General features: G+C 40.4%; 1 protein-coding gene and 1 long non-coding RNA gene across 2 annotated transcripts in view; one reads left to right on the top strand and one right to left on the bottom strand.

The window, feature by feature from the left end:
• LOC311620254 overlaps positions 1-18,284 on the bottom strand; it is a 387,779-nt gene that overhangs the window by 45,420 nt on the left and 324,075 nt on the right. The gene's annotated exons all lie outside the window — the stretch shown is intronic.
• The window catches only part of ITM2B (integral membrane protein 2B), a 28,258-nt gene continuing 18,601 nt past the window's right edge, over positions 8,628-18,284 (top strand). The window contains exon 1 of the mRNA XM_084879490.1: positions 8,628-8,898. Coding sequence (XP_084735616.1) covers positions 8,782-8,898 — 117 coding nt within the window. The 5' untranslated portion in view covers positions 8,628-8,781. The remainder of the gene's footprint in view (positions 8,899-18,284) is intronic.

Genomic DNA, 18,284 nt, shown 5'->3' on the forward strand with positions numbered 1-18,284 from the left:
ACTCCTTCGGGAATGCTATCCCATAAATTAGAATTGAAAATAGATGCAATTATCATGCTACTGAGAAACCTTAATAGTAAATGGGGTCTTTGTTATGGTACTAGATTTATTATCAAAAGATTGTGACCTAACATAAGTGAAGCTGAAGTATTACCAGGATCTGTGGAGGAGAGGTTGTTCTGATTCCAAGAATTGATTTGTCCCCATCTGACACTGGCCTCAGTGTTAGAATAAATTTAATCAATTTATCAGTCATTGTTTTTATCAATGTTTTTTTTTTTATCATGTTTTTGTTGTTTTTAAGTCATATCTTTGTTGTTATTATTTATTTATTAATCAATTTATATATTATTTTAATATACATTTTACTAATTTTCTTTCATGTCTACACTTCTTTTATAGAAAAAGGGCAAATAGCGATATTGAAATATTTCTCCTAATTAATTTCCTTTCAATGTGCATGAATTTGTGCACCAGGCCACTAGTAACACTATAAAGCTGTTCCACAGCCTTTCTGCTTTCACAGATGTGCCATATCACAAACGAACTGTTTGCACTAAAGAAAGTTTCCTTCTTCACCACACCCAAAATTGAGGATTTTGTTGGCAATGTATTGGTGCCAAGAACCATTGATTAGAAAAATCCAAGTAGATTTCTCTTGCTTTGGTGGGCTTATTCTCATTTCCCATATTCTTTTGCATGTTGGTTAAACTTGCCTGGGACCCAGGCATATTTGCCCCGTATGGATTAGGGAATAAAATAATTCCTTTTATATCTGATTGCTTTGTAGGGAGCAATCTGTAACAGGGAGACTCTTAAACACACTCCTTTAAGACCTCTTTTGGTCTTGGCATGAGTCACATAGTACAATTCCTTTCTTAAACTTTTAGCATACCTTTGGTTATAACCACTCAATTTGCTTTTCAGCTAGCTATCACTTACTTATGGCCAAACAAACTTTAAATGAAATTAAAACAAACCTAATTATTATTATTTTTTAAAATAGTGTGGGCCAGAACCCAACAGAATAAACCAGCCCAAAGATCTTGCAATTTTCAACAAGTTTGAGAAACATAACTCCCAAGTACAAGCCCTACCTCTGCTTTCCCTAGAAGTGAGTAGCAAGAAGTCTGATCTGGGCAACACAGGTTAACTGTGCCAGTTGGTTTTAAGGGTGTATCTGTCCATAACTCATGGTGGGGCCTTTCCCAGGGTGTTGTGTCCACTAAAGGCTGGGGGTGTAGCAGAGAGTTTTAACTAAGCATAGACTGTCGTGTTGATCTAGGAAATTATCTGTGAGTTAATAGGAAATAGCTTACTCCTCAGAAGCTATGCCTAGGTTTGGGTTGAACTACCAACTAGAAGCCATGAAGACTACGTGTGGAATAAGGCCCTTACTGCTTCTATTCATTAATTATGCTGCTTTATGAATGTTTTTCTTACTTAATAACTATTGCCACATGCAATGTTTGTTGGGGTCCCAAGTTGGAAAGCTCACTTTAATGATCTTTGATCACAGTTCCATTGATCACAGTTCTACAGGCCACCAAAATAGATTAAGTTTTCCTTTGATTTTTGAGTAATCCTTCTAATGATCATAAGAAAGGTAATTTTATTGAGGCTTTAAAAATTCAGTCTGTCTAAAGAGCCATGACCTTCCCATTAGACTTAATTACAATCTGATCTTAGACTAGGCAGAAAAGAAATATCAGAAGATTTCTTGAAATCTTTTTTCAGGACTTTGATTCTAATAGCAAGAACATTGTTTGGACACAAGGCAAAGTCCTCTGGCTATTAAGTCTCAGAGCATGACACTTCACATTTATGGTTTTCAGAAATTTGTGTGTCCCAAGACAGCCAAGTTTATTTTTTTTAATTTTCTGCCCAGCACCTTTTCTTTTTTATTTTGACGTAGGTTCAAAAAGCACATATGCCTTGAGTATACGTATTTTCCGGCGTATAAGACGACTTTTGAAACAAAAAAAAGTCAACCAAAAATCGGAAGCAAAAGACCAAAATTGCACAAAAATTACCTGCAGATCTTGACGGCAAAGTAAGTCTTTTCTTTGAAGTGGGGGGTAGTCTTATACCGCGAATATAGGCCTAAACCTATGTTTTAACTCTAAAATTAGGGCGTCGTCTTATATGCCGGAAAATACAGTAATTAATGAGTATCTACAAAATACAAGATATAATATACGAAATTATTTAGAGATATGGTAGATCAAATCATGGTTAGACTATCTTAGTCATTCTCATAAAGGTTCTAGATAAATTAAATTTTAAAGGTTTTTAGCAGTTAAGTTTATGAAAATATTTCCAGGATGCAGGGGGTGTTGCTCTCTTTTCCGCATCCATCTCCATCACCGAAAAGGAAACAGTCAGGTTCCTGAGTGGAGGAGCTGGGGATTAAGAAATTAAAGAAAGAAAGAGACCAAGAGGCAGAAATAGATTCATCAAGCTGGGAGCTAGGTGGGTGCCATTCTCTCTGATGGAGAGGCAGCCACACATCAGGTTTATTTTATAGGGTCAAAGGAGCTTATTTGCATTCGTAACTAGGCCCTAGCATTCCTGGATTTACATATTTAGACCCACCCCGGCTGACACCTGGACAAAGGTAAGTCAGAAACTGAATAACACCCCCGCCCTCTGGGGGGGAAAGGGTGTAACCGGACTCTGCCAGTGCCTGGGGCTCAGCTGACAATTTAAAAAATCTCCATGTGCCTTCCCAGGAGGCCCTCTACACCAGGACATAACATACTAGTATATTGCCATGAATTCCACTAATGAATACATCTACACTTAAAACAATATTTTCAGAGTTAGGGTTAAGCGATATTCTTTTCTTTATTTCATTAAAGTGCCAGAATGTTAAATAATTCACCAGAATTCAAATTAAGTTAGTATTGTTTTAATCTCAGCCATAGAGAAAAGGTTAAAAAATAAGGAAGGAAAAAATATTTAAGGATTACATGAGGATTTTAATTATATCCTACGGTAATTAATACATTTTTAAAAATCATTGTTAGATGGAGTCTGCCTTCAGGGTATTTATATATATCCTACTCTATGTATCAGGCTTATCTCATTTTAGAAAAGTGCACAAAAGATGGAACTGTCTGGAAATTTAATCAAACTTCTAAAAAACTCACTAAAAGAAATTTCTTTATACTAACTTCATATTCCTTTTTTTTAAAAAATTGTAATAAAATTGAATTCTAAATAGCAAAGTACCTGCTTTCTCTGTATTAATTAGAATAATGATTTTGTTAGAGTTATAAGCAGGGTAAATTCCTATATTTAAGGCTGGCCAGAATATAGTGGAGAGAGAATGCACTGGGGATACAGGTTGGCTTGGCGATAGAGAGTCTTGAAAAGTTTAAAGTATACACATACACATTCAGCCTCACACATGCAAACTGTAGTGGGGCATATATGCAGTCATGATAGAGAAATATCAGTGCCTCCTCCCACAATTTATGTTGCCAAAATAATGGTTATGACAACAGTACCTCTGTGCTATTTGCCTGGAAGTGCTAAGCCTGGTATGACACTTGGTAAGATTTAACTGGAGTAGGGCAGATTTTTTTTTATGATATTAGGCCAGTTTCTGTGCACATGTTTTACCTTATTTGACTTATAAACACACATACACACTCAATTATACATTATTGTCCTATATAGTAAAAGCCTAATATGCAAATTGTCCCCTCAACCATGAGTTTGACTGGGAGTTCTACTGGAAGTTTGACCAGGGGGTGACGGTTGTGGTGGCTGTGGTGGCTATGGTGGCAGGTGGCTGGGGGAAGGGAGGCGCCCTGGCTAGGGACCCTACCTGTGCACCAATTTCGTGCACTGGGCCTCTAGTTATTAATGTTAATTTACATGGTATCCTTTATTCTAACATAGATAAAAGAGCATTAGAAACATCTCATTTATCCTCATAATGAAAAAAAAAAAAAAAACAAAGAGAGAGAGAAGTGTTTCAATGGTCTTGAAATTTCTATCTTTGATGATTCCTTCTTTCTTATTAACCTGAAAATCCAGATTAATCTTCATAGAGGTACGTTAAAAAAAATAGGTTATTTACAGAAACTTTTAGCAATCTTCTCAGGAAAAATTCCACACTAGTCATTCTAACAGTCATGGAGATTCATTGCTCCCTCTTATCAATCCAGCTGTCTTTCTCGACATACACCCTCCTCCAGATGCTGCTCTTCTCGCTAAGTGCTCTCTTATGGTCTTGGTCTTCTTCATACTGTTTCTCCCACTCAGGTCCTTCTTCCTCTTCCTTTCACTTTATCCAAACCCTTTCCATTCTTCCAACTAAAATTCTTTCTCCTCTATGAAACCTTAAAGGCTACTCCAGCTCATTTTAAACTTTCCTGTCATGCTATAAACAGTTTGTTTATTTATTAAGTATTACTAATAAAATATGAGACATAATGAGGTTTAAGCAAGACCAGGTTTCAAGTCTTCTGAGTGAATTCCTTTCCCTGGGCTATCTTTGTGCCTTTCTGCCATTTCTATTTTTCTTTTATTATTATTTTTCTCATTTTTATCTCTCTTTTTTTCTTTTCCTCTTTTAAATGCAAAGAGACACATTCTAAGCATGGGGCTTAGAAAGCAATGCTTGGAGGAGGAAAACCAATAGATGGCAACTAGATGACTAAAAGCACCTAGTGTGGAGCATATCCCATCTTTCCACAATCAAAACAAAATAAACATCTCAAATGCCACAATCACTCACATCGAAGGAGAACTGCATTTATTATTAAGATAATTCCCAAAGGGTTGGGGTATTACAGCCCAAGATTCTGAGAGGGGAAACAACAACAAAAACCTCATCTAGTCAGTTCATCATGGAAATAATAACATACTTTACAGAAAATAATGGAAAAACATATAGGGTATTGAGGGTAGGGAGGCAATAAGAAATATAAACATGGGAGCTAAGAAATTTAGAAATAATAAAGGATATCTAAAGTTATAAAGAAAGGAAAACAGTGGTGCTTCAATCTGAAGAGAGAGAAATAGAAGCCTTCACCTTTTGCCTAGAAGAAACACTTCTATCATAATAAAAGCGTAATATGCAAATTGACCGAACAACTGAACAGCAGAATGACCGTCCAGATGACCTTCCAGATGACCATATTATGACATGCACTGGCACCAGGCCAGCCAAGGTGGGTGCAATGTAGTGGTCGGGAGACCCTGCCATGGCCCCACTATTGTCCTGCAGAGGGAGGCGCAGTCCACCCTCTGCGGGGCAATTGAGGGGGGGAGGGGATGCTCTGTGATCGATCACCCCAAAGAGGGAGTCCCAGGTCACAGGCTGGCAGGGCAATCGATTGGGGGAAAGGGGGTATCTATGATCGCCCCACAATGGAAGGCCCAGGCCAGCCAAGCAATCACACCCCATGCATATTGCCCACAGAGGGAGGGAACTGGTGGCAGGGGAGGGGAGGAGCAGTGCTGCAGAGATGGCAAGCAGGGGCAGTGGCGGGGGCAAGGCCAGCTGCCAGCAACTGGGGGAAGGAAAGTCCTGATAGGCCCTAATTGCTGGCCAGGCCTAGGGACCCTATCCGAGGGGTCCTGGATTGCGATAGGGCATAGGCCAGGCTGAGGGACATCCTGCTCCCATGCACAAATGTTGTGCACTGGGCTTCTAGTTTTTAAATAAAAAGCTGAGGCAAAGCCACAAGATACCCTCCAACAGTAATGCTTTGGATTAAAAGAGAAACACATTTGAAAGGGCATGATCAGTGGTGTTGTTTCACACTAAGCACCTCATATTTTCAAAAATGTTTTTCCAATCACCCTGCTAAAATTTGTGAAAGAAAAGAGCCACATGCTAACCTGACAAGCTCAGGGAAGGCCTGCATGGAGTCTTGCAAACCCAGAGACCTAAGATAATCACAAAAGATGGTTTGAAAATTAAATATCTAACAGGTTATAGTAAGTAGTCATGTCCCATATATTTTCCCAGACAAAGATCAACTTTGATCTTTTTACTGAGCCCATTTGCCTTCATGCCTCTAAGATAACATATCTATGAGATGTCTGGGTAACTTGTAACTTCCCTTTTTTTCCGAAGCCCCTGGGGAACAACCAAATGTGGTGAGAGCCAGGACAGATGCCTCAAATTCCTTCGTTATCATGTTAATTGTCCCTGCACTCACCTATTTTACTTTTTATCCAATCCCAGGAGTTTCCCACCGCTTTGCTTTCTCCCGCCTCCTTATTCCATCAACAATGAATTTCAGGGAACCCACCTATGTCCCTCCTTTGATTTCAGTGTATAAATAGAAATGTAACCTGCCATTCTTTGGAGCATTATCTCAATTCATTGAGGTTCTGCTTCCCGGCATATGTCGACAGTAAGGCTCAAATAAATTCATAAAAAAATTCTTTACAGGTTTCAATGGTTTTTTTCATTAACAAACTGAAGGAGGTATGGGGATAGAACCTGAAAAAAGAAATCCCTGTGCAAGCCTGTCACACAAATCCGAATGATCTAATATTCTTGAATTTACTTGGCTGGCTCTATTTTGTCCTCCCTCCAGGTTAGGTAGAAAAACAAACATGAAAATCAAGATGAAATGTAAATCACGATCACTTTAAAAATAGTCTTCTTACTCTCTCAAAATCAACGTGAAAAAATGCTATGATACGCACTGGAGCATTCATAGTTAATGTAAAGGAAAACAAAGAACTTCTAAAACTCTCTTACATTCAATAGTTAATGACTATGTTTTTAACTTTCTTTTGTTGAGTCATCGACTCTCCTTCCCCCACTTCTTAGTTCCCAGGGTCAACGAGCAACATTTTATAAATCACGGGACTGGATTTGCTATGTTTGGTCTTGAGCCAGTTTCTTTATTATCTCTGCTGTTGTACACTACAGTTTTGTAGACACACCAAATAAAATGAAGAAACAAAACCAGGAGATTATTCCCAGACTGTAAACTGTTACTAGCACACAGAATTTCAAACTGTTGATAGACAAAACAATGCATAATCCTTTATTCCTGAATCTTTTAGAAGAGAAACTGGGAGTGGGGGGAAGTGAGAAGGGAGGTTGTGATTTCCTCTTCTGTCAAACTCCTTCGTCCTCCTTTGCCTCAGTATCCCAATTTGTTTAATTGTATTGTTCAGAATTTTGTTTTCTTCCCTAATTCTGCCTAGTGCAAATGCCTTGAGAATTTTTTTTACACCATTCCATCACAACAAAAAGAGAATCAGGAAGGCTATATGTATACTCATTTGTAATCTTCCAGATCTTGCTTCCAGCATTCCTCGGTCTTCAATTGTAGTGTCTCAGGAAATCTGTGAAACCATGCCAGTTCACAACCAACCCCACAGAGTTGATTCCTGGACAAGTGTTTAAATAAGTTGCTGTAAGTCGAATGGCTAGTTAGGGTCAGAATTCACGAGAACTAAAACCCCAACCCTTCCTATACTCCATGGAACATTGAAATCATGTTCACTGGAAATTCAGAATGCCTGAGCAGACACAAGGTCTGGACTGGTTTCTAGTTCCATCCAGGATGACTCTAGGACATATATGATAAGAAAGATTCTGAGATCGTGATCTGATTCTATGGAGTTTAAGAAGCCGAGGCCTCCTTGAGCAGGACCTGCTTTCTTCCGGGTTGACCCAGGGCAGAGCTGACACAGCTGAAACATTTTAGAGCACACCCACATCTCTGGTTGAGCAGAACAGAGTGGGTGGGAGAAGGGCCATCTGTTGACACGGTCATTAATCCAATAACAGTGCTGGCCAGCATCCTCTCTCGAATTAGTTCTAAGCAAAACTTCTTCAAAATATAATTTTGTTTTATCTTTAACCCCCCCCCCCGGTCCTCCTCCCTCAGAAAACTACTAGAGACTCCATCATCAACGTGGAGTACCTTGCCTTGAATCACAAATCAGGCCAGTATGCATGTGGGGTTTGTCCAAGTCTGCTTCAGAGTGGAACATTTTGTTTTCGGAATGTGAGAAGTATGAAATACAAACCTGCCAAAAGGCTTCCTCTGAATCGCTCTGGGACTAGGCAGGGCAGGCATTAACTTTCCCAGGGAAGGGAGAAGACAAGGCAAGTCTGAGTCAAGGTAACGCCCTTGGGTGAGGCCTGGGGAAGATAAAGAATTCAGATCCCAAAGATAGAGCCCATGAAACATTCCTGCGCCCCACGGATTTGGTTCCACAATGCAGTGAGAAAATGCACGCCCCAACATTTCACGGCCTTTAGACTCGCAGCGGGGGCAGCAGGCAGGGAAGGGTGGGCCTGGGGCTGCCAGCCAGAGGTTAATCATTTGCAGGAGAACCCAGGAGAGTGCACCCCATTTTTCTACACAACTGTAGCACTGAGTGTGGTAAACCTGTTAGAAGCGGATTGAGAACTAGAAAATCCAGGTCCGCACCCAGGAGCGCCCCTCCCTTCATTGCCGATCACGAGTGGGGCCTGCGGGGGCCGGCAGGGTCTGGCTCCGTGCAGGGTCGGCCCCCTCAGCCACGCCCACTTACCAACCAGCCCCGCCCCTCCCAGCCCAACCACGCCCCTCCAGCACAGACCCCGCCCCCTCCAGCTCAGACCCCGCCTAGGGCCCGCCCCGCCCCGGGGCCGCGCGAGCCGACTCCGCCCTCGCCCGGGAGCTCGGGGCCGCGGGAGCGCCGCCGCAGTAGCTGCCTGGCCGCTGCGGAGTGACCCGTCCGTGCCGCTCCGCTCCGCCAGCCGCGCTCCAGCCCGCCGCCCTCCGTGGGCACCCCGGCCCCGCCATGGTGAAGGTGACGTTCAACTCGGCTCTGGCCCAGAAGGAGGCCAAGAAGGACGAGCCCAAGAGCAGCGAGGAGGCGCTCATCATCCCGCCCGACGCCGTCGCGGTGGACTGCAAGGTCCGAGGGCGGAGGGCCGGCCGGGCGGGCGGGCGGGCCGGGGAGCTGCCGGGGCGCGGGGCCGCGGGCCAGCCGGGCTCCCCGTTTTCCTCGAGCGGCGCCCCTCTCCCTCCTGGCCGCAGCTCCTTTGTGAGAAAGTGCGTGTGTGCGGGCAGCCGGGCCTGCCGCGGGCTGGGCCTCGGGGGCCCGCGGAGGGGCGGGTGGGAGGACGGAGCCGGGGGCCCGGGGCGGGGTTCCTGGGCCCGGAGGCCGCGGCGCCCCGCGGAGCCACGAAAACAAGCCCGGAGTTTGGCACCCCCTCCCGCGGGGAAGGATGAGCCTAAGATGGCTGACCGCACGGCCAGCCCGCAGCCCCGCCGCCGCTTCCTGCTTTCGCTGCGAGGCCGAGCAGCCCTTGGACCGAGTCCCTCCGCTGGGAGCCCCGGGGTTTGAGAGCGTCTTCCCCTCCTTCCCCCGCTCCCCGCGGCCCCCGCTCCCCGCGGCCCCCGCTCCCCGCGGCCCCCGCTCCCCGCGGCCCCCGCTCCCCGCGGCCCCCGCTCCCCGCGGCCCCCGCTCCCCGCGGCCCCCGCTCCCCGCGGCCCCCGCTCCCCGCGGCCCCCGCTCCCCGCGGCCCCCGCTCCCCGCGGCCCCGGCGGGGGAACTCCGGGACGGGGCTGCGGGGGAGCGAGGGCGGGGAGGGAGGAGGAGAAGCCAAAGGGAAGGTGCTCGGGGTAGGCTCTGGCTGTGGATTTTATAACTAAAACATTGCAGCCTAAAGATCAGTAATTACTATGTGGATGTTCCTGTAAAACCGACAGTTGGCTTTTATAGGACCCTTTAGGCGAAGGGAAACTAAATGTCGCAAACTTGCCCAACCTCCCGTGCGAAAATGTTCCTTTATTTTGCAAAACCCCTCTTTTAGTTCCAAGTAAAACCAGGAATGAAGTCATAATTGTGCTAATTTTCGTTGGCGTTTTCAAAGACTTTTATCACTGGGATAAACTCAGTTTTAACTTAAAAAAAACACACAATGTGTGTGCAGGTATGCATAATAAGCATTATTTTTTTTTATAAAGTCTACTGAAAAATAGGCCACTAACGTACTGTAAAATGTTTGAGAATTTAATGTTAATCTGGATGCAGAAATGTTAGCCTGTAACTTATTTTTGGAAATGTTCTAGTTAAAAACACAAAGGTCAGGGTTGATTTTAAATGTCTGCCTTGACTTGAAATAGGAACAGTGAACTTATTCCCTTAAGGATTAAGTTTGGATATTGGTATTGTTTTTTTGAATCCATTGCAAACAGGCTTGGTCTTACAAGAAAATGTTTGGAATGCACAGACCATAATTCCAGTAGCAAATTATTATCTTAGCTCTGCATTTATGTAACATTCAGTGTACCTGAAATAGATTGATAGTCAAGTGCCCAGTCACAGCAGCCTCAAATACATATATAGATAGATTTTAATTCTATTATATGTCTTTTTAAGTTATATAAACAAATATTCCTTCCATTAAAAAAGGGGGGAGGGGAGCATCAGATGATGTCACTTCAGACAGCTTTGCTCTGTTCCCCTGAAGTGAAGATTTGAAACTGCACAGAAATCAGAATTAATTTGCTGGGCAGTTTTAAATCCAGCTTTTGACATTTCCTGCCATTTCTGAAATGTTGGTCCTGTTTTTAGATCCTCGGAATTTCTCACTATTTCACCATAGTCACATTTTTTGGTTAAAGCAGCTATAAAAAAGTAACTATTCATAGCTCTGTGCTTTGTTTTCCATTTCTATTTCCTCAGATCCCCATATCCAAAGAAAAATATTGGAACTAAGCTGTGAGGGCTAGAGTCTTCCTTTGTGACCACATAGCAGTTATGGATGAATGGACAGATACAAAATGAGGAATTCTTTTTCTAGCTATAAGCTCAAAGACTTCTTCAGCGAGTGGCAAAATACTGCTCTACATGAAAAGCAGAATCCTTATAATCAGCTAGTCACTCAATGATAAATGAAAAGCTTATAACAGACATTTATGAAAGAACTGTCTCTTCATCTTTGAGCTTGGGCAGTGATTACATAATGTCCTCTGGCTCCTTGGGGTGACTGTACAGTAGACAACTAGTTTGACTGCCCGGATTCTACACAGAATCACCCTTCGGGGTCTTTCCTGGTTGGTTGAGAGGATCAAATAAAGCTAGTTATGGACCAGAACTCCTGAGCAAGAATTGGTAATACCTTTAACCCTCCTAGAACACAATATCCTAAAAAACAGTGATCTCAAAATGTACTCTTAAGCGGCACTTGCTCTCATATCATCCCGGATTCTGATTTGAAAATACAGATTCTACTATCTTATGCTTCAAGAATTCTATCGCTCCAGTCAGCTGGTTTATGTAATACGCATTCCAGTACTTTCACACTGCTCTTATCTTTTGCTGTATTTTTTTTTTTTACTAGTTCTTTTCTCACTTTAGGGTGAGAACCCACTGGAAGCAGTTTTATTGCCCCGTTTTTCAATCTTGTCTTTTCAGTAACTGTTAATTCCAGTAGCCATGTCTGTTGATTTTTTTAAAAATCTCAACCAGCTTTGCTATTTTTTAATTCTTTTCCTACATTTCCCCTTAACTATTTTCACCTTCCTCCGCCTTCCCAATTAGCACAAAACTCTTAGATGAGTAGAAACAGCAAAAAAGTACTACCTATGTTTTGTATAAAAGGTGAATTTGAAATTAAATGCATGCTTTATGTTCACCTTTTATACAAAACATAGGTAGTACTTTTTTGCTGTTACAGGCAGAAAGTATGTTTGTGTCCGTAGCTTTGAACTTTGCAAAACCGTTTGTTGTAGATGTGTAAATGTCAAAGAAAATACTTGATGTGCTGAGTCAGATATCTCAGCTTTGTCCTTACTTAACTGTTTGGACTTGGGTTTAAGATTTTAGGTAGATAACAGGGTAAGGCCAAATAGTTTGTAAGGACTCTTCCAGTTTAAATATTCTATGAAGATGCTAGGACTATATAATTATATTTGGCAGGAATTAAATTGTTTTCATTGTAAAAAATAACTACCTCCTCACCCTAACCAGACTGTTACCCTTCCTGTATTTTGCAAGTTATGTTCCTTCCTCATATTAAGTAGCAATAGGTCAAAGAGAAAGGAGATGAATAAAGTTATTATGTAATGCATCAAATATTCATTTGGGGTTATGTCACTGTAGAACGGGCAGGGGACATTTTTTTCTGAAAAGGGCCATTTGGGTATTTATAATATCAGTCACGGACCATACAAAATTATCAACTTAAAAACTAGCCGGCTATATGTGGTCAAGCATTTAATTAGCTCACCCCTAATGCCTTGGCAAGGCCAGACCAAATGATTTCACAGGCCTTATACATCCCGTGGGCCGGACATCCCCACTCCCGCTGTAGAACAATAATTGTCAACAACTCATTTTGTTGTAATGCTAATTATGAAACACCTTTCCCAGTGTCCAACCTGGAAAAGGCTAATGTTTGCTTCAAAGATAGCCCATACAGCATTTTGCTGATAGGTCATAATGCCTCTCCTCATACATTGGAGTTGTAGATGTTCTTAAAAGGGAGATTTTTTTTTAAACCTCACCAGAGGCTATTTTTCCATTGATTTTTAAAGAGAGATTGGGAAGAGAGAGGGAAAGAGAGAAATATTGATGTGAGAGAAACACATCGATTGGTTGCCTTGCAGAGCCCTGAGCAGGGCCAGGCTGGGGAGGAGCCTGCAATCTGGGTATGTTCCCTTGACTAGAATTGAACCCAGGACCTTCCGTCCATAGGCCGATGCTCAATCCAGTGAGCCAAACTGGCCAGGGCAAAAGGGAGATGTTTTTAAAAGTAAAGTGCTTGTGTGGGGGAGAAGATGGGGCAGGAGGGAAGCTTGAGAAAAAGTGAAAGAAAAAACCGAGTAAGGTCTGAGTTACCCATCATAAATGGCTATTTTTTGGGCCCTTATTCTTGACACTTACTGGCATTTCCTGTTTGCATTAAACTGGGCTAGAGGGTTTGGTAATTTAGTTTTTTTTTTTGTTTTTTGTTTTTGTGGTTGTGGGGGGGCGGAGGAAAGAAGGAACAATATGTGATGACATGACTGAAATGTGTTGATCTTCACAGAGGTGATTGAGAGCTTGGTTCTCCTTGACAAGTGCAGATCATTACCTAGTGTTTGTAAACATCAGTCTGAAAAAGCTTTGCAGGCATTACATTTTGGTTCTCCATGAGGGTATTGATATCTGAAGTGAAGGTTTAGTACTGGAAGATAAATCATTTGCTCGGTGCATGCCAAGTGACTTGGCAAGACCTGCTGTGTACACACGACCCATTGGATGCTGCTCCTGCAGAGAGCGGACCAGGCTGCTTATTGTACCATTGGAGGACAGGTTACCTGCTTGGGGTAATATATTTTATTGATTTTTTTACAGAGAGGAAGGGAAGAAGAATAGAGAGCTAGAAACATTGATCAGCTGCCTCCTGCACACCCCCCACTGGGGATGTGCCTGCCACCAAGGCATATGCCCTCTACTGGAATCAGTCCACAGGCTGATGCTCTATCCACTGAGCCAAACTGGTCAGGGCCAAAATCATAAACTTTTAAGACATTGTAGAATTCAACTCTCTCATGTAAGAGAGAGGTTTAAGTGAGTAGAAATATTTTTGAACAGAAATATCTCCAGGACAACACGGTTACAAGCTTTTTAAAATTGATTTAGAATTTAACTTAAGAGGTTTTCATTATGTATCACTGAAGTTTGACTTGCTTTTAATGTACATTGAAAATGTTATAAGTAGTAATTGTGGGACATTTTCTTTTAGTGCTATCGAATCGTAACCTAAATGACTGAAGTGTCTATTTAAAAGGCATGTTGTTTTTTTCAACAGGAAATGCTTTCTGAATTCACGTTATAACTAATGGTACTTGGACTGCTTTGTCTATCTTTGTTATCAGTAGAGAATGATCCAGAAAAAATTTCTCCTCAGATACTTTGATGAATTTATTCTTCTAAACTTTTTGGCATTTTTTTTATTAGTGCTCAGACTGAAGAAGTTAAGGACTTTGCCCTCGAAGATCTTCCGGCCACAACTGCTGTTAAATAAAGGATTTGACAATTTTGAATTTCTGAATGAGGTTTTTTGTTTATATGATGTAGAAAATAGTAATACTGGAGCTATATTTTCAAGAAGCTTATATTATGAGTAAAGAGTTATTTTCTTGGCTCTCTTTTCTTTGTACAAAGCTTAACAATGAGAATCATTTACAGGGTAGATTGCTGAAAGTTGAAAATTTGAAATTATATTCGAGATAATGACCCTAAGAAAATCATTGAAAAAATATGTAATTGTGGTTATCCTCTTTAATCAGTACTTATAATATTCTTAATTGCTTTTAGGAAACCTACAATAAAATTGTACTTTCTAAGTGTTATCAATAATTGAATAAATAAAATCATTTTAAACAACTGAAGATTTGTGCTCTTAAATTGATTAGAGGTAAAAATTACTTTTAGGAAGTATTTCTATAATTCTACCATTTGGGAGGAAATCAAGAATATTAAGCAGAAGAATTTCAGTCTTGAGTTACAGAAATGAGGAAATTATGCTTTATGATAGAGGGATATTCTGATTTTTCATTTTTATTTTTATTTTAATGCTGATAAGTTTCCAGCAGTAATTTTATGACTTAGAGCTAATGAAAATATATCAGAAGAAAAATAAATGTTGAAGTAAAAATGCTAACATTTTGAAGTTAAATGTCTTGGGAATTTATTTGGGAAGTTAATACTAAGTATTAAATACGTTGAGGTTTTGAATATTTGCATAAGCTTTTCTTGGCATAGTTTTGATGGATTTTTGTATATTTGAATGTTTAACTTTTAATGCCAAAATTATTTTTTAAAATTTAAGTCTATGTTTTGCAGAATGAGTTAAAAATAAAGTTTAAATTTGAATTTATTGCCAAAACCGGTTTGGCTCAATGGATAGAGCGTCAGCCTGCGGACTGAAAGGTCCCGGGTTCGATTCCCGTCAAGGGCATGTACCTTGATTGCGGGCACATCCCCAGTAGGGGATGTGCAAGAGGCAGCTGATCGATGATTCTCTCTCATCGATGTTTCTAACTCTCTATCCCTCTCTCTTCCTCTCTGTAAAAAAAACAATAAAATATACTTTAAAAAAATTTTTTAAAAAAAATTGAATTTATTTTTTTAAATATGATTATAATGTTTAAAATTATAGTAATAAAAGGGTAATATGCTAATTAGACTGGGTTGACAAACATCTTTCAGTCATCCAGTCCTCCTTCCGGACAAAGCCACAGTGGCGGGGCTGAGGCAGAGCTGGTTAGGGGTGATCAGGCTGGCAGGGGAGAGTGGTTAGGGGTGATCAGGCAGTAGGCAGGCAGGTGAGGGGTTAGGAGCCAGTGGTCCTGGATTGTGAAAGTGATGTTCGACTGCTGGTTTAGGCCCGATCCTGGATTGGAGAGGGTGCAGGCAGAGCTGAGGAACGCCCTCCCCCCTCCCCCCGTGCATGAATTTCATGCACCGGGCCTCTAGTTTAATATAAGAGCCAAAAAGGTGACATCCAAAAGAAGACCCAACTGTATGCTGGGAAAAATGATTTTAAGAGCTAGTTAATTTAAGATCTGTATTTCATAATATTTTGTTAGCTAACCTTTCTAGTATTTCTGTTCTTATATACTCCATCAGATTTTTAGGGGGGAAAAAAAAATTATTTTTTTCTTTCATTTTAATGGCAGAAAAAATTTTCCCATGCCCTTCAGTTTCAACTAGTGTACTGCTAGTCATATTAAGGAAAAAGGCAAACTGCATGTGTCCTGGGCCCAAAAAAATTAGTAAAGCTGGGCATTTTGCATATTAAACAAGTTAGAACATTCTTTGTTTTCAATATGGATTCAGTGTTGCTCAACCCTCTAATTTTTAAGCACTGAAATCGGGGTTTTTATTTGAAATCTGATTGTTAAATATTAACTAATTCATACAAGCATTTTAGGCAAAGACATTGAAAGCCTGACATGGATAACTGTTTCAGTTTCCTTTGCAATGAAGAGCAGTGCTGATAAATTATGGCCCATGGGCCCAAATATAGTCGGCTACCTATTTTTATATGGCACATGAGCTAAGAATGATTTTTACATTTTTAAATGGTTAGGGGAAGAATCAAAGGAATATTTTTTTTCCTTTTGCCCCAGTCCCCTCAAGCAGAAGAGGGAGGGGTACAGTTCAGAAAAATATTGTGAAATCTGTCGTTCAGTTGATTTGCATGTTAGCCTTTTATTATATAGGATATTGTTGCTATTTCACACATAGGCCCCCACCAACTGGAAAGGATGCATTCCTACAACATAAAAACCCTTTAGCACAGGAATTTTCAACCGGTATGTCATGAGAATTTTTTAAACATACAATACCTGACTATTTAGTCAGGGGCACTAACTCCTTTTCCCTTAGATTGTCAAAAAAAATGACAGCCAACCCTAACTGCTTTGGCTGTGGACTGAAGGGTCCTGGTTTCGATTCTGGTCAGGGGCATGTGCCATGGTTGCGGGCACATCTTCACTGGGAGGTGTACAGGAGGCAGCTGATTGGTGCTTCTCTCTCATCTGTGTTTCTAGCTCTCTATTCTCTCTCTCTCTCTGTAAAAAATCAATTATACACACATACACACACACATCTATATATATATATATATATATATATATATATATATATATATAATAAAATGACAGCCAATACAATAGCCATGTGGTCTGAATGACTCAAAATTATTTTTGTCAGATTGGCAAAAAATATAATACATTTTTTAGTGTGCACAGAATTTTAGTAATTAGTTTATGTGTGCCATGAGATGAAAAAGGTTAAAATATCGCTGCTTTAGCATTCAGAAGCTAAGAGAAACATTGTTTTCTATTTTTGCAGCATTCTTAACTTAATAGAAGGTAGCTGGATTCTCATAGCAGCTGGCCTGTTGTAGTATCATCCACATAGTTTTTTGGGAAACTCCGCTGTATACTAGTCTGAGAATAATGAAGAAAACATTGTCTTAGTTTTATTATAAGAATAGTTCTAACAGGTGGGTCACCTGAAAGGGTGTCCCCTGGGCCACATTTGGAGAACTCTAAATACTTGCATATACTGCAGTTGCATGGTTTCACTTTTTTTTTTTTTTTTTTTTTGCAATATGTATTGCCTACTAGCTTCCTAATAATAAAAAAGTGGATATTTCGCCTTTTCTGTATATTTTTACATATTGCACATATTCTATTTTCCTACTATAGTTATAGTAATTTCTGGTTGAATTTATATTCTTTGCTTTTATAATTGACAAACATTATTTACATCTGAGTAGTATAGAATGACTTTATACTATCTTTCTCATACAAAACCTTTTTATTATTTGATAATTGCTCCTTAGACTGAGAGGGGGGTTGTTTATTTTTCTATGTACTTATTGCTCATTCATCTTCGGACTCTCTGACAGTAGTATAATTGCTTTTCTGTATGTACAGACTTACCAGATAGCTTGATGATGTTTCCTGATTTCTTGGTGGTAGTCCACTTACTATTCTTCAGTCTTATCATCTAGACTGGTTACACTCCAGCCACGTTGCTATGCAGATGTCCTGAGGGTAATTGCTGCCCTGGATTTGAATTAACTTTGCCTCCATCCCATGTTGGATTGGTAGTTTTATGAATCTGAGATCAATTTTTTTGATACCATGCATGTCTGAGAATCTTGATTCTCACATTTAATTAATCATCTGGGTATAAAATTCTAGGTGAGCAGTAATTTTCCCTCCAGCATTTTATCTTCTGGTCTGATTCCATTCTGATTCCTGGCTCTTTGTACATGGCCAGTTTTGTTTTATTTTTTTCCTCTAGAAGCTTCAGATATTTTTCCTTGTGCTTTCAACTTGCAAATTTTTATTGACATAGTTTATCTGCTGCCATTCATTTTTATTCTCTGTATTAAAGTTTGTTTTGTTTGTTCTTTTTACTATTACTCTGCCCAGCTTTCAGGAAGAAGTAAAGATAAATATTTAACTGGAAATCAATAGGACTTTGAATTTTGCTATCTTGATAGCTTTTTAAAGATTTATTATTCTAATATGAATATAATAATTAGAATATGCCTTAAACATTAAAAATGGACTTAATTAATAAATAGATCATGGAAACCAGCTGCATTATCAACACTAGTTTAACACATTAAACTCCCAGCCTGTTTTGTCTTCTGAATGGAAAGTATAGTATCAGTCAGGTGACTGACTGGGCGCTTAACATGTTAAGGTCAGACAGGATTGCCTGGAGAGAGAGATAGAAGGCATCTTTTGGTCTTCCTCTTCAAAGCTCCAAAACTGTCT

This window comes from Pipistrellus hanaki, assembly GCF_964339955.1.
Source record: "Pipistrellus hanaki genome assembly, chromosome: 3".
Classification (NCBI taxonomy): Eukaryota; Metazoa; Chordata; class Mammalia; order Chiroptera; family Vespertilionidae; genus Pipistrellus; species Pipistrellus hanaki.